This window comes from Uranotaenia lowii, chromosome 3, assembly GCF_029784155.1.
Source record: "Uranotaenia lowii strain MFRU-FL chromosome 3, ASM2978415v1, whole genome shotgun sequence".
NCBI classification, from domain to species: Eukaryota; Metazoa; Arthropoda; class Insecta; order Diptera; family Culicidae; genus Uranotaenia; species Uranotaenia lowii.
The window spans coordinates 40,621,128-40,647,052 of NC_073693.1; the positions used below are offsets into that span (position 1 = coordinate 40,621,128).

The window sequence follows — 25,925 nt, forward strand, 5'->3', positions numbered from 1 at the left end:
CCAGGGGGGGAGGGAGGTTTGAAAATTTCCAAAATCATGCTTACGTAATTAGTGAACGGCCCCTAAGGACAAGTCCCCCTAGAACAGGGGTGAGCAACCTTTTGAAACAACAGGCCACTTTTGATTTGAAATTCTTTCTGCAGGCCGCATTATTAACAACATTTAGATAAGTTAAAATAGTTTGCAAAACTTAACAATTTTTTTTTATAACGACAAATTTTTAGCAAGAATAAAACTGAAAAAAGATAAATAAAACGAATTCATGTACTTGCATAACCTTTTTTTTTTTAGTATAAGCTGATTAAACCAGCCGAAATTGAATGTTCATTCAATGTTGATTAGAGATCCATAATGTTTTAATTGATTTGAAATGCTAAGCAAAAATTCTTTTTGACAAAAGGAAAACATCATTTGCTCCTTTATTGATTAAAAACGAAAATTTATGAAAGTCTTTCTATGGTTCGTTAAAAAATTTGAATCGTTTTCTGAGAATACCTCGTTTTTGTTCGAACAAAGGGGATGCTATTTTTCGTCATCACTTCCGTATCATTCATATCCTTAACCTGAACTATAGTTTATATCTGAAAGGCTCATGTACCCCTAACAATAATCATTTTTTTTCAAATTTAATATACATTTTATCGTGAAGCCTCAGTTTTTTTTTTCTAGAAACGGTGATTATTTTTTAATTTGAAGCTCCGTATGAATTCATTGCATTGAGATATTAAGCAAGGTTTAAAAATCCTGAAAATTTCATGATTTCACTGATTTTTATCCAGATTTGTTTGTCAATGTTACAGATTTAATTTTTGATTCTAGAAATTTTGTTCAGATTTCATAATTTTTTTTAAGATAATTAAATTTAAATACCTCTGGTATAGGTCTTCTAAGGCTGAATCATGAAAATCTTATTTTTTTTTTTTTTGTTTTGATTATAGTCGTTTTACCATCTTTATGGCATTCGCGACTTTATCAACGTTGCAGTTGGCGGATCGTTATTGAAAAACTATCCGGTACAACTGTGTTCGATGTTTACTCTTGGGCTCGAACTCGCGGACATCGGCTCAGGAGACAACAGACTTGCCAACTGAGCTATATCACAAGCCCATGAAAATCTTATGAATTTCGTAATGTGGATTGCTAATTTCAAGTTTAATGGCTCAATTCAATCGATGTTTGGCATGATTTGCCAATGAAATTTCTTAAAATAGCATCACAACGAGCAAGACAACAAAATTCACATTTGCAAAGAATCTCAGAATTGATTTTGGCTTATTCAAGGGCGCTGAATCCAGATATTCAATGAGTTTTTTTTGACAACTCTAGTTTTGGAAATGAGGTAAAGAGAGGTAAAATAAGTGATTCAATGTGTGTACTTATTCGACAAAATTATTAAAAAAATACATATTGACTCAATGATCAACTTTCACAAAGACCACGAGTAATTTTGAATTCTGAGAAAAAAGTTATGGAAGTTTTCTTTTTGTCCAAACCAGCAAAATCGGGAATTTTGAAGAGCTTTCATAGAAAATTTAAACTAAATTAAATTTTTAACATTTTTAGAACTATAAGTAAAATCATTTTGCAATCTTCAACAAAGTTGATCAATGAGTTAAAATCTTTAATATTCGATGTGCATTGACTTTTTGGAATGATGTCAGAAGAAGTTCTTATTTTTTGGAATTGCAATAAATTGTAGAATTCAATTTTTTGAAAGCGTTGTTTCTCTCTTACAAGAATACTTGGCAATATCTGAGTCCTTGATTGAATGAAGGATAGTAAATTGATACAAAATCAGCTTTAGGTTTAAATGAAGGTTTATTGATTTATCAGTTTTATAAAGGATTGAGTTTACTGAAAACTGATCGATTATAAAATTTCTACAAGCCATGTTTTGAATTCAGGTCGCCAAGATAAAACAAAAAAAACTAGTTATTGAAACAATGGTCCCAAAAATGCTGTTTCCCTGAGTAATCCTTAAAAATTTTTTGGGTTGAATCACATAATTGCAGATATTGTTTTTGTTAAGACATCCTACAAAAAAGTCAACAATCTGGATGATTATGGGGCAAATGATGACATTATTTTTGGTTTAGTAGGGACTGCTATTTAATGATAATAAACAATCTTTCGTAGAAAAAATTCGAGAAATAAATTATATTTGAGATAAGCTTCGCGGGCCGCACAAACTTGTCTCGAGAACCGCATGCGGCCCGCGGGCCGCGGATTGCTCATCCCTGCCCTAGAATGATCAGTATTTCAGATAAAAGATGGCTTGCGAAGGACAATAATGAACATTTCCAACAATAATGAACATTTAAGTAAAAAGATGACTTGCTAAGAAAAAGTCACCCTGGGATGATGAGTATTTTAGTTAAAAGATGGTTTGCTAAGGACAAGTCCGAAACATATTAATCAAAAAACGGCAAGCCGAGGGCAAGTCCTCAATTTTATGGGTAAGTTTCGTTGAAAAGATGGCTTACTGAGGACAAGTACCCATTGTTTTGAATCAAATTAAATAAAAGATGGCTATGATTCAAATTAAATAAAAGATTGTTTTGAATGCTATAAAAGTAAACGATGGCTTTCAAGAGGACAAGTCTCCATTGTTTTAAATTAAATTAAATACGACATGGCTTACAAGAGGACAAGTCCCCATTGCTTTAGAGTTTAAAGTAAAATTAAATATATGATGGCTTGCAAGAGGACAAGACCCTATTGTTGTTGAATAACATTAAATAAAAGACGACTTGCAAAGGGACACGTCCTCATGGTTTTTGAGTGAAACTAGACAAAAAATGGTTCGCAAGAGGACAAGTTACCAGTGTTTTTGAATAAAATTGAATAAAATATGGCTTGCATGAGAATAGTGCCCATTGCTTCGGAGTGAAATTAATTAAAAGATGGTTTGCAAGAGGACAAGTCCCCATTGTGTTTGAATGACATTAAATCAAAAATGACTTGCTAGAGGACAAATTCCTAGCATATGTATTAGAATCAATGTATTCGAAAATCAATCATTTTCGATCAGCCATGTGTTACTGCATTCTGAGCAAAAAAATCGAAGCAGTCAATTTTTCCTTCTTCAACCAAATTATATAAACAATCATGCATGACAACGACGCTTCTGTATTTGGAACATTCCCGCAAAACATGATTTGGTAAAGAAGGACGCAGACTATCAGCAACGAACGTCTCGAAGGTGATTGCCTTCCTTGATGTATTTCAACCTTTAGGATCACAACTGATATGTATCAGTTCTGAGCGATGCGTAAAGGTCACAATATGATTTTTAACTTTTCGCTTTGCGTAGAAGAACAAAATCATTACTAAGTAACCGTAATGAACTGTCCAGCATGTGCTACGGCTTTTTTCAACATGTGGTTCTGGTGTTCCTTCAGATTTTCCTTCTGAGACATTCATGATCGTCTATCAATAACGAACATTATTAACAATGATGCGAGGATAGGCGTTATTGAATGATTGTGGGAACGACGTTCAAAATTTATCATCAAGTATGTCGATCACATTTGAAAAGCCACATGACGAATAGAAACGGTAGCCCCCGATGGGGCATGGTATTTTTTATGTATCTAGTTAGTGTTGATGTTCGACAAATATTCAACGGATACGTTCACCACGTGCGTATCACAGCACTCGGAGGTGTAAGTATTCTAGCTTGAAACGAATCCTGATTGCTTTTCTTGAGCGATTTTCCGAACATTGATTAGAATGAAATGAAAGATGGCTTGCAAGAGACAAGTCCCCATTGTTTTTGAGAGAAATTGAATAAAAGATTGCTTGCAAGAGGACAAGTCTCCATTGCTTTAGAATAAAATTAAGTAAAATATGGCTTGCAAGAGAACAAGTGCTCATTGTTTTTGAGTGAAACTAGACAAAACATGGTTTGCAAAAGGACAAGCTCCCAGTGTTTTAATGAAACATGGCAGTGCCCATTGCTTTAGAGTGAAATTAAATAAAAGAGGCTTTGCAAGAGAACAAGTCCCCATTGGTTTTGAATGACATTAAATCAAAGATGACTTGCTAGAGGACAAGCCTCTCTCATATTAGAATGATATGAAAGGTGGCTTGCAAGAGACAAGTCTGCATTTTTTTTGAGTGAAATTAAATAAAAGTTGGCTTGCAAGAGGACAAGTCCCTTTAGCTTTAGAGTGAAATTAAGTGTAAGATGGCTTGCAAAAGGACAAGTTGCCATTGTTTTTGAATAACATTAAGTAAAAGATGGCTTACAAGAGGACAAGTCCCATCGATGAGTGGAATAAGATAAAAATTGGCTTGCGAGAGGACAAGTTCCCATTGTTTTGAATGTGTTATCTTATTTTGACGGTCGCTGAGATACATTCTTATCTAAGTTTATGGCAAGAGGACAAGTCTATTTCTTTGGAATGAAATTAATTAAAAGAATTTTTGCAAGAAAACAAGACACCATTGTTTTTGAGTGAAATCAAATAAAAGATGGCTTGCAAGAAGACAAGTCACAATGGTTTTGAATAAAGCTAAATTAAAGAGGGCTTGCAAGAAGACAAGTCACAATGGTTTTGAATAAAATTTAATGGAAGATGGCTTGCAAGAGACAAGTTTCTATTGTTTCTGTGTGAAATTTAATAAAAGATGGTTCCAAGAGGACAAGTCCCCATTATTTTCGAATGACATAAAATAAAAGATGACTTGCAAGAGGACAAGTCTCCATTGTTTTTGAGTGAAATTCAATAAAAGATGGCTTGCAAGAGTACTAATCCCGTTTGTTTTGAATTAAATTCTATAAAAAATGGCTTGCAAGAGGACAAGTCCTCATTGCTATTGAGAAAAACCAAATAAATGATGGGTCGTTAGAGGACTTGTCCCTATTTTATTAGAATAAAATTTAAATGACTTGCAAGAGAACAAGTCCTCATTGTTTTTGAGTGAAATTAAATAAAAGATGGTTTGCAAGAAGACAAGTTAGCATTATTTTGAATGAAATTAAATAAAAAACTGCTTGCAAGAGGACTTGTCCCATTGATTTATAATAAATTTAAAGCAAACGATGGCTTGCAGGAGGACAAGTTTCCATTGCTTTGAGTGGAACTAAATGAAAGATGGCTGCAACAGAACAAGTCTCTGATAATCTTGAATACAGCATATTTAATTTTGCCCTACTGATCGTTACAAATCCTTATATTTGTATCGAGGTTTTTTTAAAGGTGAATTTTGTTATATGGCTCAACCATTTAAAAATGCTGAAATTTTGAGGACTAAAGGACAAATAAGTTTTATTTTGTATTAAACACCAAGTTTAGTTTGGTTGTGCGTGAAAGCAAATCGTTGAAAAAGCTTCAAAATAATAATATCTTTCTTGGTCAACACAGAATTAAACTTACAAAAATTGTTTCCTTTATATTTCAGAAACATTAAATATGTTTATAAAATTGAATGTTCAATTCCTCAACTAGCTCGAGGAGCTAGTGAGGTGGCCACAGAAAAGCACTTCGGAAGACTTGCGACGTTCACTGACTTAAACGGGCTCGGATAAAAAGTATCGAAACGCGCGGACTGCAGGAAACCGACCGTCTCGTGCGGTGTTCAAGAGCCAAGAGGCAGATATATTCAACTCTACTTATAATCTACCTAAGAAAGCCCAAATTGTGTAGACTCTCTCCTATCGCTAATCTACTAACAATACAATCGATAGCACAATACAAAAAGCTCATCTTCAATGCTGCTATAAAACTACTACAGTAGTACATCGATTTTCAGAACACTATTTTTAGGATGTTTCAGCGTTAACATATATATTTCTGAGTGTAGCGAATGTGGATAGAAGTAGGAAATATTAAAATGAGCGGAATAAAGAATGAAGGTTGAATTGTTAAAGACTTTTTATTAAAAAAAAATTAATAAAAACTTTGGTGTGTAATTCTGAATCGTGTAGTTTAGTTTCATTTTTTAATGATTGGTATGAATTGAGCATGCATTCATTGAAAACGTTAAGCAAACTTATTTCCTTCAACGATGTTTAAGGATAGCGGTACGATTGTTTTGTATTGTGTTGTATGTGTTAAAAAAGTAAATGAAAGTGGAAGAAAAAAGGGCGTTCACCACAGTATGCATTAAAATTCCTTCGAAAATATATGATAACTCCACACACTTCTAAGATAGAGATTTTGAACAAAAATGTTGGCCAAAAATTATAAATTTCAAGAAAATTTTGAAATTATCAATAAAAATTTTCTAATGACAAACATTTTTTAACGGAACATTTTGAACAATTTTTGTGACGTGCAAAACAATCGATAGCTGTACTTTTTTTTTTTCATTAAGGCTGGAACAAATATCAATTTTTTCTATTGTCATCCCCCCTTTCGAAATTTCCACGGGGGAAAAAAAGTTTGAAGTATTTAATGTAAATTTCGAAAAAAAAATCAAGTATCCGAAAGATTACAAGACCAAAAAACAAATTGTGAAAGATGGTAGTTATTTCAACTTTTATATTTTTGAATTTATTGAATTTTTCGATGGAAAATTACTTGATTAATAGGTTTTGGGCAATGATATAGTATGCAATTTGGTTGCATACAAGCTTTCGTGCAATTTATTTTAACTTATTTGTTTTTTTTTTTGCATTATTTTTTACTATCCCACCGTCCCCCTCGTGATGTTTTTAACTCCGAGTGGCAAAAGAAGGTCCGTTCGTTGTAATGCAAATTTTTCCAATTCTCATCAAATTCATTGATGTAGTTCGGTTTCCTACCAAAGTTGCCGAAAATAAATTCTGTATATTTACACAAAATAAATTCTTAAAAAGTGTGAATTTCAGTCGAAATTTTGTAGTTTATTTTCCTTAGTTTATTTTCATTGAGCAAAAAGTCTCAAACAGGTTGTTTCTTTTATCTAAACCGTTGCAGTTTATACTTGATAGTAATAGCAAAGTGTATCTCCTTTATAGATTGATCATTGGTAGCCAAATTCTTTGGAACTTAAAACATGAACGGGTTTCTCTTAGAATCTGAGAAACATTAATTTTTGGAACATCTGTGACACAGATTATTTAATGGAAATCTGCAAATTTTTCTGTGGTTCTGGCAACCTTGCTTTCTACGCCTTTTTTTTTCTTCTGCTAAATGATTTATAATTTTTCTGAATTTTTTAATAAGGTATTCAATCTTGTATATTGTTCTTCATTATCCTGTTTTTTCTTAAATTTTCGATATTTCTTGATTTTCATTTTTTATTGTTAAAATTGTTAATTTAAGTTCAATTAAAGATATCGTTTATACTTACTTGAGCAATTTCACCGTCATGATGAGCGATCTCGTTTCGCTGTAGAATATCGCCGGTCCCCAAGTAGTTCCGCACCACATACCGCCCACGGGAGTCCGGTAAGCTTCCGCCACCTGGAGATACCCATCCGGACACCCGTTTTCGGTGTACGAAACAAATCGCCCCAGGGTAAAACTTTCCAAGGTAACCTGAAAGATGGAACATATGAAGAAAAATACAAAATATTAATCCTACCGGTCGATCGATTTTATATACTTTCGAACCTCGAAGCCAAGAAAATATGAATGGTTTCAAGCTAAATCATTATTTATTAGTGACTCTATGCTTCGAACGTGTATCGTAATATAAATTAAATCGAAAGTCATTGATTATGCCACCAGATTAACCACACAAGTGGAATTGGAACCGTATGGTAATCATAAATCTTCAAACAAAACTCGCCCCTCGTCGACATCGTCCTGTGCCTGTGGTTTTCCTCCTGAAGCATCACCGAGCCACAGAAATCTTCAAAGGACCCGAATCAATCAAGCGACTAAAATGTCCCATCCTCACTGGATTTATGCCTTCATCTTTGGCTTTTCATATGAATCATGTGGGATAGATAGAATAAAGGTAGGTATGTAGGAAGAGGACGACAAACTACACACAAATCCGACAGCAATATGTTTAGGACGGACTTTAGGAAGCGAGGACATGATGTCAGGCCTGAACAAACAAAATTTCCCATTGATTACTTGAAGGAAAACATTAGAAGGCGGCATTGTGAAGGTCCCGTCCTTTTCAATCAAGCCGGAGAGCATCGTCGTTGACCATTTTGTGAACCACATTCGTACCATTCAAAGATTTAGATGATCCTTTCTGTTGAAAAGTGGAAGATGAGTTGTCGTCGAAATCCTCGAAACATTATGTCTGAATGGTATGAAATTCAAAAGATTCCTTTGTCTAATTGTTTGGGTCGTAAACATACATTTAAACCGAAATGAAGACACGAAATGAAGAGTTTCAAACAAGTTTAGTCATGTCTTCAATTTTAATTAAAACAAATGTTTATAAATGATCTATCTTTCTTTGACTTTAACACGTTCGTCGCCACGGCACCCTTATTCGGGTGACGGGTGTATTTCCTGGGGGGCCCCGTCACATCAAAAAGCAGGTGACGCTCTCTTACTCAAGTTAGCCGCTCAGTTTAGCCACACGTTGCAAATCTGGGAACTCTCCCTCTTTTCTTACTCGCTCCCAGAATTTCTTTGGGCCCGGCTAGTAAAACTACCAAAATGAGCGTGGCGACGAACGTGTTAAGGCAGTTGAAGCCGAGTTAAAAACAACTTGAAGCAACAATTGAAATTTTTAATTAAAATTTTCAGCTACCTAGTAATGTTATGTGTACGTGTGCAAAATCAAGGGACAATCTGTCAAGTAGTTTTTGAGATAGCGTTCAATACAGAAACTTATTGACATAATTTTTTGGGCAGGATCGAGACATATTCAGTTATGGTCCAGTGGGAGATCCAAAAACAACTGTAAATCAACTTTTCGACCGAAATTCATATGGTAAATCATATAAAGCGTCCTTGAGGATCTAACAGTGAGCTAAAATTTGAATAAAATTTAAAATGATTGAGTCCATGAATTTTATGACTGTGAGAGTTTTATCAAGCGCAATCGAAGAATTTCAATGAAGAAAGTGATAAAAACAGTAAATTTTTCTGACTGGTCCATTTAACTGACTAATAAACAGACTTGACTTCATTTCTAGAAGGTAAAAAGCTGCCGACAAGTAAAATAAACAAAATACTGTAAACCTAAATCTAAACTCACTGCCCTCAAAATCCTAAACCTAACCTAAACTAGTCAAACTCCGGCCTCTTTCAACCACGTCTTGAGCAAACGACTGTTAAACCGAGAGTGAGTCCAACATACTCAAGAGTGGTAGTAGACTACGCGACAACTTTACACGCAGACTACAAGCTCGACTAGCCAGGGCTGTATTCAGACAAGGAGGTTCGGGGTAGAACTAGCACAGTCTCCTTAAGGCCTCATGAAGACTCATTCTAGTTTACCCATTCTAGCTTACATTCGGCCATCCTGCATATCACCGTCCCGGTGATGTATGCTTCACACCATTTATTCACGACAACTCAACACGTTCCGTTGTCTAACGACAATCAGTAACTCTCAAAGCACCGTTACTACAACATCACAATCTTTAATAACAATTTATTTCTTATATTATTTCAATGTCATCATCAGTAACTCTCAAAGAACCATCACTGATCATACTACATTAAATTTCTCTAATTCATAGATCCCTCCGACTCATCATATAACTTGACACCAGGAGCGATTCTTGTAAATGAAAGATCAACATGTGTAGTTGGATATAACTTTTAATATGAGTTCAAATAAAATCCAAGTTAACATTAAAATATCTCTTTCTCTGTAATTATTTAGTTATCATTAAGTTCATCATCAATCTCTTCTACCTCGGGAAATTCGTCCTCTGGTGGTTGTCCCCAAAGTTTAATCTTGTCCGCTGCGTAAACCGACTCAAATGGTTTTTGAGTGACTTGTGTAGCTGGTGTGTCCTTAATGACATATCTGTCTGCTCCGAGTACCTTATCAATTACATAGGGGCCACGGTAACGCGGCATTAATTTTCGGGATCCTCCATCAGCTGCTGGCTCATGTCTCAGAAGGACTAAATCACCTTCTTTGTACGATAGCGGAGGCTTATGCGTCGAGTTATATCGTTCAGCCTGCCTTTCGGCGTTTCGGGTCATTTGTTCCAAAGCTCGTTTTCGAATAGTCGGTAGTAAATCTTTTTCTTCGTCTTGATCAGCTTCATCACGAAGGGCGTTCATTAGTTTATTACAGAGTGCATTTCTTGGGCGATATCCAAATAACAAAACCTGTGGACTTTCGCCAGTCGTATGATTCTTCATGGAATTCATAGCCCATTGGATAGCAGGCAAATTCAAATCCCAGTCGCGTTCATCCTTTTCCATCGAAAAGCACTTCAAAGCGCTGGAAACATATTGGAAGCACCTTTCGATCTGTCCATTTCCACGGGGTGTTTTAGCTGCTACAGGGGAATGCTTAATATCAGATTCCTGACAAAACTCTGCGAAAGTTTTCGACATAAAGGCAGCACCTCTGTCCGTCACCAGTATCTTAGGTATTCCGAAGTACTGCGAGATTTCTTTCAAAACCGAAATGACTCCCGACGTGCTGCAAGTTTTAGTGGGTCGCAAAATAATAAATCTCGTGAAAGCATCAATTATGCCCAGAACTTGCGTGTTCTGCCTTTTACTTTTAGGATACGGGCCACAGTAATCCGCGTGAATAACCCAAAAAGGAATAGGGTGTTTCACATGAGGATGTAGTTGGATCCGGGTTTCATCAAGACCACGCTTACTTGCCGCGCATTCAATGCAACATTTAACGTATTGCTTAATAAATGCGTTCATATTTTCAAACCAGAAATCCTGATGAACCAATTCTGCAGTTTTCTCGATCCCTGGGTGACCCATGTCGTCGTGTAAAGATTTCACAACATGGAAACGTACCTTAGTTGGCACTACAAACTTAAGGCCATTCGGTGTTATTCGGAATATTCTACCATTTACCTCTTTGTAATTTTTCAGAATATCTTTCTCACCCTTTAATGAGCCTTCTAATATTTTTTTTACCTTGCAGATCTTACCGTCCTGTAACTGCAGCGCAGCTACCCAATCGAAACTATCTACATTGATTGACATAACTCGTTCATTGCCACTACCGGCGCACGTTATATTGCGGCTAAGGCTATCTACATGGTTCATTTGGCGACCTGATCGAAATTTCAAATCAAACGAGTATTCTTGGATTGTTAACCACCACCGAGCTATGCGAGGGTTAAGTTCCTTTTTGGCTCGGGTCATAGCCAAAGATTGACAATCCGTATAAACAGTAAAATGTTTATTGAGCAAATAATAACGGAATTTCTTGAGGCTCTCTACCACTGCTAGAGCTTCTAATTCGTAACTGTGGTATCGGGATTCCTGGTCCGAAGTAGCTCGGCTGAAGTACATGACCGGTTGACCTACGGAGTTCTCAGCTATCTGTATTAGAATACCTGTGGAAAATCTCAAGTTTTAAACATGTTAAATTAAAAAGAAATCATCCATAACTACCTGCCAGTCCAAAACTGCTTGCATCACAATGCACTTCGTGCTCGGAAGCTGGATTATATAATGCAAGTACTGGTCTTCTAGTCAATGCCAATTTGAGACTTTCGAAGGCTTCCTGTTCCGCATCACCCCATACAAAAGTAACCTTTCCCGTTAGTCTCGTAAGTGGTGCTGCAATTTTTCCGTAATTTTGTACGAAGCGCCGAAAATATCCAGTAAGACCCAAAAATTGTCTTACACCTCTGGCATCCTCGGGAACGGGAAACTTTTCAACTGCCTCAGTTTTGGTCTCGCCTGGTGATACACATCCTTTCGTGATGATATGTCCAAGATATTCCAGAGAAGTTTTGAAAAACTCGCATTTGCTCAACTTTAGGGTCATTCCGGATTTTTGGACTTCTATAAGGAACCGTTCCAGCAGGAGTAAATTTTCCTCTTCGGTCTTGGTGGCAATTAAGACATCATCGAAGTAGAACGAAACTCCATCACCCTTAAGTGGTTGTATTATTTTGCTCATTGCTCTACAGAATACGCTTACAGAATTCGAAAGACCAAATGGAACCCGCTTAAATTGGTACTGCCCATCTGGCGTAACAAAAGCGGTGTATTTCCGGGAAGCCTCGTCAACACCGATTTGCAGGTATCCGTTCATCATATCAAGGAGAGTGAACACTTGTTTGCCACTGAGGTTATTAATCTCTTCCTCTACCAAGTTAGAGGGAAAATACTCTTTTTGGATTATAGCATTTAGTCTGCGATAATCAACACACATACGATATCCGCCAGTTTTTTTGGGAATAATAACCACAGGGCTGGCGTATTCAGAAGATGATTCTTCTATGATGTCATTTTCTAAAAGGCTCTTAATCTCATCTTGCAAATATTTACGCTGGCCATATGCCACCCTGTAAGGCACATTACGCACAACCTTATCCTCTTTTAGGGAAATGTGCATGGTTTCTAACTCAGTGTATCCTATTTCGCTAAGCTTTACAGCAAAACAATTCCGGTAATGATTGACCAAAGTTTTTAATTTTTCCTTAACTTCTTTTGGTGTTGATAAATCAATATTTAGATCTTGAATAGTCAAGGCTGCTCGATCGGAAGAACTATTTGTTGTCTCAACGTTCATAACATCAACGACTTTTTCTTGTTGAATAGTTATTGCATCAGGGGTTTTTACTAAAATTACTCCCTCTTTGCGGAAAAAATCATCTCCAATCAACACGTCATATTGCATGACATTATTCGGAACAACAAGCACCTTAAGTTCATTGGCATATTCATCTAAAACTATCCGGGCTATTGTGGCTCCAACCGGCACACATGTTCCACCTCCAAACCCTCTCAACAATGAAACATCTTTCTCAATATCTAACATAACCTTACGTGCTACCTGCTCCTTGAGGAGAGTCCTCTCACTACCTAAGTCGACAAAAGCAGTAAACTTTTCATTTTTAATAAAGGCAATTTTGGAGTAAACCACGTTATTTACTGGGTGGCGTGGTTGACTACCACCGGCGAACGAAAATCCTTCCGTTGAGGACATTTACGCGCAAGATGATCTTCGGCTTGACAAATAAAGCACTGTCGTTTACGAGTAGATTCGGGCGTCTTACCTGGCGTTGTTGACATCAAGCGTTTCGGTAACGGAGAATGGTAACCAGAGGTGGTAGGCGTTTGAGAGGGGGAAGGAAACGAAGAACGTCTGTTGTCGTTAGACTTCCGAGCATCGGTAGATTTTCGACCAGTTGGCCGATTACTACTGTCGAAACTCCGTTTCTCAATATCTTTTGTTGCACGTTCAACTCGAATCAACGCATTTAAAAATTGAGGAAGTGTTACTGCTGGATCCTGTGCCAAAACAGCTCTAGTGGACGCGTACGGCAGGCCTTTGATCAAGTAGTGTTTGATTAGATCATCGGAGATCTTTATCTTCCGACCCAACGCAACAGTCTCGTGAAAATAAGACTCCACAGATTGATCCGGTTTCCGCTTCAAGTTGATTAACTGCTTATGAATTCCGGCAGTATCGATTACAGTGGGAAAGTTTTCCAAAAGTCTTTCCTTGAAAAGCTGCCAGTTCCGAAGTTCCAACTTGCACCCATCGAACCAAAACTTTGCCGGACCTTTTAATCGCATGCAGGCGTACAAGAGAGTTCTTCGTTGATCCCAACCGAAAATTTCAGCCATGGAATCAATCTCATTGAGCCATTCTTCTGCAGATTGACCGCGGTTGGTATCGGGATCAAATTCCGAAATTACTGCTTCCACTTCATTAGAGCGCATCACTAGACCCTCGTCGTTATCACCGCGAGTGGAGATTGGTCGGGCTAGTCGATCATAATTCACTCGACGCATTTTCCACCTTCTGTTTTGGATTAGCACTATTAACGAAAAACACATTAAACGGACTGTTTTCATCACTCCCGGCGAAGAATTTTTTTCAACTTACCTTATGGGAAAAGGTTATGTCGGAAGACGCGAATAATGTTTGATAGATTTGTAGAAAACTAGTGAAAATCATACCGTTAGTTAGGCAAATATCAATAAAATATGGTGTGAAATCAATAACTTACTGTTTTTCAGCAGCACAAAGCAGTTTCTAGTAGTTTTATCCACAAAATTAGTTTTTTTTTTTTAATCCTTGTTGAAATCGAACATTCGGATTCCGGCTAAAAACTTCAACAATGGCGTATTTGCTCTGTGTGAGCGAGAAGCAATTTTTTTCACTTGTACACATACAGCATACACGTAACATAATACTCGAACTCTCCATACACATACTAAACACTTTCATGGGCGCCCATTTCATTCTCTCTCTCATGCATTCAACACAACAACAGATGTACACACTAAATTGAGATTAGTGAGTAATAGTTTTATTTTAAAAACATAAGAAAACTTAAAAGCACTTATGATGAGGAAAATCACTTCGGAAAACCGTTAAAATAAGTATTGTAAGATTTATAATACGTCGTTAGAATAACAACACAGTGAATCAAATGATATTTTCTTATTGAATCGTTCATTTTAACTAATGAAATTTAATTCAGGTAATATAAAATTTTAAACATTAAAGCACTCAATGGGTAATATCCATTGATCGTGTCTTTTCGATAGTCACCCCTTGAAATCAACCCCAAATGTATTGGTGAATCAAATCTTTTCATATTGTATACTCACGTGCAACGGAGTTTTTCTCTCGGATAGCGTTCCTTCGTTGCAATACGAAGAGTGATATTGCATCATGGAGAATTATAATTCATACCTTTTTTTTTTAAATCCGCGATTGTCACAAATCATGGGCACCAGATAATCACCCACAATGACCTGGACGTAGTGTATCCCACTTCTGAAATGTAAACCTAAATCTAAACTCACTGCCCTCAAAATCCTAAACCTAACCTAAACTAGTCAAACTCCGGCCTCTTTCAACCACGTCTTGAGCAAACGACTGTTAAACCGAGAGTGAGTCCAACATACTCAAGAGTGGTAGTAGACTACGCGACAACTTTACACGCAGACTACAAGCTCGACTAGCCAGGGCTGTATTCAGACAAGGAGGTTCGGGGTAGAACTAGCACAGTCTCCTTAAGGCCTCATGAAGACTCATTCTAGTTTACCCATTCTAGCTTACAATACGGTGTTCAAATCGTGCGCAACATATTTGAACCGCTAGTGGGGGGATATTTAAAGAAAATCCTAATGGACAGCAAATCCGAACTCTTCAGCGGGCACCTGGCAGGTTTCCAGCCAGAAAAATTACGTTGACAAGTCTCGCCTTTATTTTCCGGAGCTAAACAAAGAAAATAAATTGAAAAAAACTATGTCTAGTTCATGAGAAGTCTGACGATCTGTGGAAGCTGCAAATCAGTGAATGTTTCATAACAAATGACACAATAAATGGCTAAATATACTTAGAAGACTGCCTACAAATGCAACTATTTTTTCTGCATAGCACTTCAATAGGTCCCACAAAGTTTATACTTTGATTTGTTTGGATCTGGAACCGTGCCATTACGCGAAAACTGTGTGGGAGTGATAAAAAGAAAAATATGTTGTTTTTGTGACGAAGAAGGACAAACGACTAATATTTTTTTCGATAAAACTCCTAATTCAAGGTTACTTCCTAAGGTTACTTTAAATTCATATTTATGTGTTTTAAATAAAAAAAATTTCGAATATAAGTTCACAAATCTTTGAAATTGTTTGCGTAATCTGTATTGTTCAGCCTCAAGAAATGATGATGGCAGCATGAAGACTCTTATAAATGAAAATCAGCAATTATTAAAAAAAATCACCCAAACTTTTGTGCATTTCAATTTGTTTTATAAAGTCGTAAAAGAAGAAAGATGGAAATTTTGAGATTCAAATATGATTTACCTATTTGAAGTTTGTTTTTTTTAACGATTAAAAACACATACAGGATCCCAATGAAACATAATGCTTCTTCGAAGAAATTCCCTTTTACTTAACTCTAAGCGTACATCTTTCGAGGATATGATGGCTACATATTGCCTGAAAGTGTACTATGTTTGCCGTAACCGGGATTCGATCTCATGACCGTTGGCTCAGAAGACTTGAAGGCTATCCCTTTCGCTACGGGCTGCATCATATTCTGTGGGTTTTTAGTTTTTACACATCAAAATCGAAATTTATCCTAACTCAAATCTTTAAATTGACTTAAATGTTTTATTAAATTTCTGATTTTCAGCTGAATTGTGTATCTAAACATTCTTTCCATTGCAAAACAGAAATAAGAACTGTAGCCTCTTTCTGATTCTGATTTCTGAATTCAGAACCTGAGCTTCATGTTTGATTATGATTTTTGAATTTTAATCCTAAAACTTGTTTGCTTTTAAACCTTTTTTAATTTTTATATTTTATTATAATTTTTTTTTATGATTTGGCAAAAATTTTTGCAGCATGATTGATATCAAAACCCTCATTTCAAAATTTGATCATATTTGCTTGATCAATTTTGCTTAAAGTTTTAAGGTAAATTTTGAATGTAGGTCATGAACCTAATTTTAGTATGAGAAGCAGAACCAATTTCGAACCAGGATTACAAAACAGCTATTATTCTTAAACTTTGTTTCTATAATGAACCTGATTGAAAATCAAGAACTCTAAACTGGATACAGAATCCAGAATTTTTTACACAAAACTTGTATTTTGATTTTGATATAAATGGAATCAAAGTATTCGAAATGTGTTAAATCTCATTGGATATTTGGTTTTTGGGAAAAAAATCTATCTAAATGTAAGAAAATTTAAAAAAGCTGAAGCAGAACTCGAGGTTTTACCTACCTAAGGGTCCAGCGCCGATTGACCGGCGCATAGGGCTGAGATAAAAGATCTCCACTGCTGGCGATCCGGAGCCAGCGTCTTCACTTGCTGCCAGCCAAGGTTCTCGTCAACTGTGCGGATTTCAGCGGCTAGACTTCGCCGCCACGAGCTTTTGGGCCTGCCTCTTCTTCGATGCCCATCTGGATTCCAGTCAAGCGCCTCTCTGAAAATCTCGTTTTCATCTCTTCGCAGCGTGTGCCCAATCCATCTCCACTTACGTTCCCGAATCTCGATTTCTAGCGCCTTTTGATGACACCGGCGATGAAGTTCCACGTTTGAGATCCAGTTGCCAGGCCACCAAGCGCGGATGATGTTCCGCAGGCAGCGATTCACAAAAACTCGTCACCGCATATGTGCACCAAGTTTCACACCCGTACAGCAATACGGATTTGACGTTTGAGTTGAAGATTCGGATCTTAGTTCGTAGAGAGATCTGGCGTGACCGCCAGATGTTTCGGAGACTCGCAAACGCAAATCGGGCTTTTCTGATCTGGGTTTCGATGTCCTTCTTGGTACCACCATCAGGCGTAATCTGACTACCAAGATACTGGAAGCACTCCACTGTCTCAACCTGTTGTCCAGATACCACGAAATTGGAACGATTTTCTGTATTGATTTCCATCGACTTGGTCTTTCCGACATTGATTTTGAGACCTGCTGCCTTGGAGCTTTCGGTGAGGTCGTCGAGTTTGCTCTGCATGTCCGGTTGTGTTTGGGCGAGCAAAACAATATCGTCTGCCAGGTCAAGTTCGTTCAGTTGCTCTTTGGTTGAAGGATTCCACGGCAATCCTCGGTTTGGTCTACAGTCAATCGATCCAGTCAAGATCTCATCCATTACGATGAGAAAAAGCAGCGGTGACAAAATACATCCTTGTCTCACTCCAGCAGTTACCGGGATTGGTTCGGACAAGACACCGTCGTGCAAGACCTTGCACGAAAATGCCTCGTACTGTGCTTCGATGAGATGGACTAGTTTCTCTGGGACCCCTCGTCGTCTAAGAGCAGCCCAGATGTTTTCGTGGTTCAGTCGGTCAAATGCTTTTTCGAAATCAACGAACACTCGAGGTTTTGAAATTAATTACAAATAGCCTTCGTTTTTAGTCAAGATTTAAACTCTTGAAACACCTAAAGATTTATTGAGATTGTGACATTTTGAGCGGGATACGGCGTACGGTCATGTTGCATATATTAAAAAAATGAAAAAAAAACATCAAATTCTTCATCTAAAATGTTAGTTCTCAAATGTAAAAAAAATAATTGTTACCAGAAACGATAATAGATTGGAAATTCAATTTGTGTGTATGACATTTTTGGAGTCATAAGGTACCGCCTCGGGTTGAAAGACCTATCAGTCACTGGTGGGTTTTTCATACATACATACATACATACATGACATTTTTGGAGTCATTAGCTTTTCAATATAAATAACTTTTTAAAATTTAAATCTTTTCATTTATATAAAACTAGCTAATTTTGATTTTTTTTGAGTTGTTTGAATTTTCAAAATTTTGGAAGCTTAGCATTCATCATTATAAGAAATTTGTTAATCTTTTTAATGTTTTTATTGAGATTATTTACTGTGTTTATTGTTTTCACTGCATTTATACGTTTCATTTCTTCTTATATTATTTTTATCTTCAAATGATAAAAGTTTTATTTATTTTTCCTATCCCTCATCTAATAAAAATCCCTTAATTTTCAAGATGGTTCCCTGTACTATGGTATATTACGTAACGCAATTTATGTCAGTTTTGACCCCCCCTCCCCTACGTAACACATTGTTAGTAGATTTTCTATCAAAAATTCACAAACCGTAAAAAACTGCTACACCCTACACTGCTTATTATTTTTTCTTTCTCTATAAGGGATTCGAAAAATATGAAAGAAGTTTGTTCTTAAAATCTGGAATTTATGAAAATCTGTTCAATAGTTATTCAGCACTCAGTTCAAATAGTTATCCAGATGAATCAATTCCAGTCCATTCATTGTTCACTGTTCAGTTCTTTGTATAAAAAAATGTAATGTAAGCTCATTATTGCATCCAAAAATCTCGTGCCAGTACCACGTGCTATCAGCAGTAGAATGTACAGAAAACACCCGCCAAAATTTCCCCATTCAAATATTTTATGCTCAGCAAGCTTTGATATGCTTTCCAGTACACGTAAACTCTGGACGGTCGATTCTAATGCCCAGCCCATGGTTTTTTTTTTACTTTTCTACAAATATGTTTATTTCTACCAGTTTAATATTACAATAAACAAGCAACAAGCATATAAAGAAGGCACGTGATATAACCTAATACATAATATCAAAGGCAGATTTGAAATTCACAAATTATATTTTAAAAACGGAATTGAAACATTAAGGTCAACGTCAACTGTGTTTGTGGAGAGAATATACTGTAAGTATTGTGTGAAAAGCTGAAACATTAAACTTTTTTCATCGTTCACAAATGTCCGAAAAACGGGGAATTTGAAATCCGAGAACACAATATTTCTTGTTTTACGTGAGTTAACTAACTTGATCTTACTAAGCGTGTACCACCAGCAATTTCGAACTTGGGAACAATCCACCAACCTATGATTAATATCTTCAATTTCTTGTGGACAATATTCACAGTATGGCGAAATCCCTCTTCCAAATCGAAATTGATTTTCTGCGCAAGCTATTTTCTCATTGACAAGAAGATACCACGAGGATTGATAATCAGATGAAATTGACTTATGAAATATATTCTTCCAAATATGTTTCCAAGTATGGTCTGGATATTTTTCAACTACATGTGGCTTCGGTAGAATTTGAATAAAATGGTTATAAATACTTGACGCCAAAGGATTTTCAATGCATGTTTGAGCAAGATAAGGTAAATTTAACCAAAGTGTTTTAAGAAATTGTGAATTAATAGGAATCTGTTTAATATTTGGAGGATTTCCAATATTTTGAGTCAAATTAATTAAAAAGGGGGATACTGTTCCTAGTTTCAAAAATCTTGCTATTAAAAGTGATTTGCATTTGAACTCCGGTGATATCAAACCCAATCCTCCATCTCTTTTAGGTAAACACAACTGATTAAACGATATTCTTAGACTTTGATGAAACCATAAAAAATTCCCATATAAAGATTTAAGTTTTGCTATAATTTTCTTATTTACCGAAACAGTTGAGGCAACAAACCATATTCTGGATGAGGCATATGTATTTAAATAGATTATTTTTTGAATTAAATTAAGTTTTTATATCTATTGTTATTCAACACAAAATTAAGTTTTCGACAAATATCTTCCCAGTTTTTGTTCACCATTTTTAATGTACTATTATTCTACCAAATTCCTAATATTTTTACATCCTCCTTAAACTCCACCCAGCTTGGTACATTATTTAGTTCTCGGTTAATACCTACTTTCATAAAGTAAATTTTGTTATAATTTACTTTCGCTCCCGCTGATTTTTCAAAATTATCAAAGATTAACTTGGCAACGTTTATTTTAATAGGATCATTTAAAATCAAACTTATATCATCAGCATAACAATTTAATAAATCTACATTTCCGATCAAATTATCTTTAAGTTTCGATATCAAAGGCTCTATATAAATACAGAACAATAACATCGATAAAGGATCTCCTTGTCTTACTGAACGCTCTATTTTTATTTCGTTAGATAAATTTCCGTTGAACAAAATTTTTGAAAATGAATTTTCTTGGCATGATTTGATAAAAGATATAAAATTCGTATTTAATCCCATTTTTGTTAAAGTATCAATTAAAAATGAATGATTTACTCAATCAAAAGCTTTTTCTAAATCAAAAGAAATTAATATACCTGTTTTTTTAGTTATATTCAATTCGCAGATTTTGTCCCTTATTGAACAGGTTGCTTCATATATGTTTCTGTTGTGACATGCACATTTTTGTGCATCTGAGATTATTAAATGATTCAAAGTTGATAATCTGTTCTTTAAAATTCTCGCAATAAGCTTATAATCGAAGTTCAGAAGAGTAATTGGTCTGTAGTTTTCAATTTTGTTTTTATTACCTTTCTTTTTTATTAGAATTACTACTCCTTCAAGAAAAATGTCTTAGAAATTTGTCCATTCATTACTTCATTCAAAACTAACAAAAACTCATTTTTATTGATATTTCAACAAAACGTAGAAAAAGATTTTGTCAAACCATCACAACCTGGAGATTTACGTGACTGACTTTGCTTAATTCCTATCCAAGCTTCTTCCTCTGTAATTCTATTCATTAAGTTTGTATTTGATGTCAAGTTTTCGGGAAGCATCTTTGCTGGATGAAAAGGAGGGCCATCAATCCGTTGCTCTTTAAAAAGATCAATGTAATAAGAGACTATTTCTTGTTCAATTTTCGTTGAATCATTTTCAATTGTGCCATTTATTTCTAGAGAGCATATAGAAGAACCTCCACGATTTCGAACATTTTCTGCAACTTGAAAAATAGTTTTAGAGTTTTGATAGAAACTGTTTGATATCATTCTCTGATTGGCCAACATTTTTCCTTTGATTTTATTTATTTCTCCTAATAATAATGGATTTTCTAAGTAATCTTTATACAAATTATTCAAAGCACAGTAGAAAAACTCCTTAGTATCTCTGAATCTTTTCTTAATATTGTTTTGTTTCCATTTAAAAAAAGCCACAATTTTTATCTTCGCTAAATCAGTCCACCACGATAACCACGAATTATAATATCTCCTCTGAGATGGTTAGAGCAAGTTCACTGGTGTTGGGAAAAAGTGGTATAAATTTTGTCACTTTTTGCACATTTTAAAAATTTGGCCATGCAAAAACATTTTCAAGATCTGTGGTCTTCAAGTTTTTTAACAACACGTGTTGTAGTTTCACATGCTGTGATGCAGAAATATCAATATTTCTATCACATACGGCTGAAATAGAAACAGTGTTGTAAAAAAATACAACGCCCAAAGATCTTGAAAACATTTTTGCATGGAAAAATTTTCCAAATTTTAAAATTTCTACGACTTTTTCCCAACACCAGTGAATTTGCTCTTATGGTGAAAACAATCCGCCAAGTGCAAAAAAAGTCGGTTGACAAAATGGGTGCCATGACTTTTGGTTCGTGGGAATAAAATTGAAAGTTGTATGGGAGGGGCTTAGAACTACATATTACTAAAACCTTACTCTGTTCTATTCCATTCTATACTTTTTATTTATAGAGGATTTTAACCAACTTGGTCATTCGTCCACTTATGAAAAGTTTACATTTTTAACTTATGACCTTACCCTGGTCCATCTACATATCTGTACCAAATTTCAGGCTGATCGGTTAAGCCGTGTGGATTTGTATAAGGTGCATACAAACAAACAAATAAACAAACCAACATACATATATAGTCCAACTCATTTTTATATATTATATTCATTGCTTTTATACAGTTTTCTCTCTTGTTTTATTAAATTCAAACGGTATATTGAATAAGAACTAACGAAAAACTTATTTAAAGCATAAAATTGTTGCCATCATCTTCTCAACGATTTTCTGTTTCAGAATATCATTTCAATGAAAAAATTGAAAAGAAATATTTTAATGAGTTTTCTTAAATCCTATATATTACTAGCTGACCCGGCAAACTTTGTTGAGCCTGTATTTTTGAGAATTTTTTTTTATATTATAGCACTGTTCCTCAGTCAGACTTCCTTTTGAGTGGATAAAAGCAAGTGGGTAACCTTGTGTCGGGAAAAAATCCAGAATTATAGTTCAATATACAAATAAGTAACGCTAACTTTTGGTTAGCGAACTTATCTTCTTCCGGTAACTTTAGAACGCTTAATCTATCAAGTTTCAATTTAGTTTAGCCATCATTCCTATTCAAAAACTCCTATCTGATCAAGTATTTTAAAATTGCTGAAGATTGATTTGAACAGAAACTGGATCTTTTTTGCTGGAGTCGTCATAAACTGAGTTTTTTTTCGATTTGTATTTACCTCTGTATTTAAATACATTGAAGTTTTCTTTGAGTATAATCGTCAGAATAGAAAAATCAAAAAATGAACTGGACAAAATCAGAAAATTTCAAGAATAATGAAAATATGCTTAATTTTTATTTTATTTTACATTATTTCAAATGTCGTTTTTTCGGACTTTGTATTAAATACACTAATTGAATCTTATTGTGAATTGCTCAGCTTTGACAAATATTTAACAATTCAGGAAAAGTCACTATTCATCTCATTTTACAGCAACACTTTTCTCATCAATATAAGGTTTGAAAATGTCTTTAAAATTTGTGTCATTATTATTTTTTTTTCAATTTTCAGTTCGGGATTGTCAAATTGCATTTTAAATTAGGAAATTAAAAAAAAAGAATTTAAACTGTCATGGTTTTGGATTACTTTTCTCTTAGCATTTGAAACCTTGAATGATGGCAAATCTATTTTGAGTATTTGGAATAAAAATTAAAAACAATCACAAATAATTTAAAACTTTAGTTTATTATCGTAAGATAAGAAACTGTAATCCAAACAGCGAAATTTAATTCTGAATTTTATTGTTAATTTATATCAATATTCTGATTTTGGCTTTATGAATCTGGATTTTAAGTTTTATTTGAACATAAATTTAAAAGCTGTTTTTCTTTGATCTTGATTTTATTTTTGTTGATCGAGTTCGAGTGTTTATATTCTTAAACTCACTTGTGCTTGATAGATTGTTTTTTTCATCTGATATCTGGTACGAAACTTTTTTTTTTTGTATTTTTGTGTATTGATTCAGATTTTTCTCTATACTTAAATGTTTCGAAATTTTAGGTGGCATGCTTTTTACTTAATTGTTAAATTTTTATATTTTTTCTAGATTGATGATATTTTTGATTACGATCCTTTTTTTTTACTTTTGAAACTGAGAGTTGGATCTAATATCAAGTTAAAGTCCTATATAGCTAAACTTTGGAAAAATTCCTTTTAACCACTGAGTATAAAAGGTAGTGTGCATTTTTCAATGTTTCCTGATCCTCCAATCCGTTCTTATGATAATGATGCAATTTACTTGGAATCACAAAATTGATAACATTCCATTCTCAAACTGTCTGGATAAATTCGTCATATCTTCTAAAAATCAAAAAAAAAAATAAATAAAGTTGATTTTTTATCAGTTATATGACTTTCTATTGGTGTTATCAAAACTCATCAAAAATGATCTGGTAATGGTAATGTTTTGAGTCTATCGAAAATTTTACATTCATATTGCTTGAGTTGCTAAAAGAATATGACATTTAAAAAAAAAATTAACGGTGCACGAACAATCATCTAAGAAAATATAAGAATTGCCTTGATTCTGATGCAACAAAAACCAAACTTGGATGGATGAACATTAGTAAGCCTTGATTGCTTTTGGCGCCTTCCTACTCTGGGTGATTCGAATGAAAAAAAAAATGGAAATTAGGTGCCATGACTTTTGTTGATACGAATAAAAACTAAAAACTAATTTTCAAATTCCACAAAAACATTATCGAAATTATCTCTCCGTTGTGTTTTTCTTCGCGTGAAGACGAACACAACAAAAAAAAACGCATGCAAATCGGATGATCCAGTGAAGAGTTTTGCGTGTTCGTACATTTCTGTCTTTCTCCCTGTTTTTTTTTTTATCAACGAACACAAACACATACAGGATCTCAATGAAACTTGATGTTTCCTCGAAGAGATTCCTTTTTCTTAACTCTAAGCGTACATCTTTCGAGGATATGATGGCTAGCATCTTACAAATGCTAAAACCACCAACCCACAGAAAGTGTACTATGTATGCCGTGACTGGGATTCGATCTCATACCCGCTGGCTTAGAAGACTTGAAGGCTATCCTCTACGCCACGGGCTGCCGCTAAAATATATATAGATATTTCTGTTCATAGCAGCATTGAAAAAATTCGCTAAAAAAGGTGGTATCTCATTTCAATCCCAACACTGTGTTTGAATTGTGTTTCATTGTTTCAGGACTGAATTTGATATTTGGATAGTAAGCTGATATTTTTATTCACGAGAAATGACTAATTGAGAAATAAAGTGACGAAATTATGAATCTTTGTTCTTAAATTTCTGATCTCCGATTCAATTCAGAACTTTTTAATTGTTGTTTCAAATATGAACCATCTGGAGGGCGGGAAAATCTGATTTTCCCAAACATTACCCTCATAATTGAACTTAGGCTCGTACCGATTCACCAATGACACCTGATGACTTCTAATTCAATTACAATCGATTTCCTTCCTCCTTCATTGACTTCAATCCAATCCAATCGTCTTAAGAGCTTAAACTATGTAGTTACTGGACGGCTTCAAGTCTTTGCTTGTGTGTGGGTGGAAGAATTTTGCTGATGCCCATGTCGATGCTTTAACGAATAATGGCCGTTTGGTCATTGCCAATGAATCGGTAACCTTTGCACATCCACACACCCCTACACACACATTACACAGCCAGTTTACAATTACCTGAAGCGGAAACGGTCAAACAATCGACTCCCGGAAGAGACCTTGGTCTTGTGCTGTAGAGGAAGAAGATGGGAATGATTCGATTCATCGGTCCATTGGATAGTTACATAGTACCTACATCTTGGTTCATAGACTTTTCCATGGACACCATCTGAGTTTTACACCTTTGTTTTTGATTGGAATCGAACAATCCGAACAATCGACGAAGAGGAAACCTTCCGGCAATGGTTTCCGACTGAATGGGATGGGACCAAACTCAATTTATTGTCCTGTTTTCATTGTTTCAAACACGATGGATGGACATAACAACTTTTGGGTAAACAACACGATTGATCCACTGACTGTGTCTCATTCAAAAAGGGTTTGCATCCAAGCGATCTTAGCAAGCCATTCAACCCTCTAGAGCCTATCCTCTAGATTGATAGGTGGGACATCGGAATTTAATTTCGACCTACTAGGATCATTCCGTTTGCCTTGATTGGATTAATTCCATCGACTTGAAGGATGTCCACCTCTCGGTGATAGATTGAGTACAGCAAATTTTATGCGTTGGGCTATTTTGTTGTGATTTACATTTTCATTACCTCAGAAAACGACAACCTGACATCTCTGAAAATAAATTGTCTTTTCTTTTTTTTAACATTCTTAAATGTATGCCTGCA

General features: G+C 35.2%; 1 protein-coding gene across 2 annotated transcripts in view; it reads right to left on the minus strand.

The window, feature by feature from the left end:
* The window catches only part of LOC129756799 (uncharacterized), a 510,097-nt gene that overhangs the window by 137,056 nt on the left and 347,116 nt on the right, over nucleotides 1-25,925 (minus strand). For both annotated transcript variants that reach the window (XM_055753824.1, XM_055753823.1), the window contains exon 4: nucleotides 7,282-7,469. In XM_055753824.1, the coding sequence (XP_055609799.1) occupies nucleotides 7,282-7,469 (188 nt within the window). The remainder of the gene's footprint in view (nucleotides 1-7,281; nucleotides 7,470-25,925) is intronic.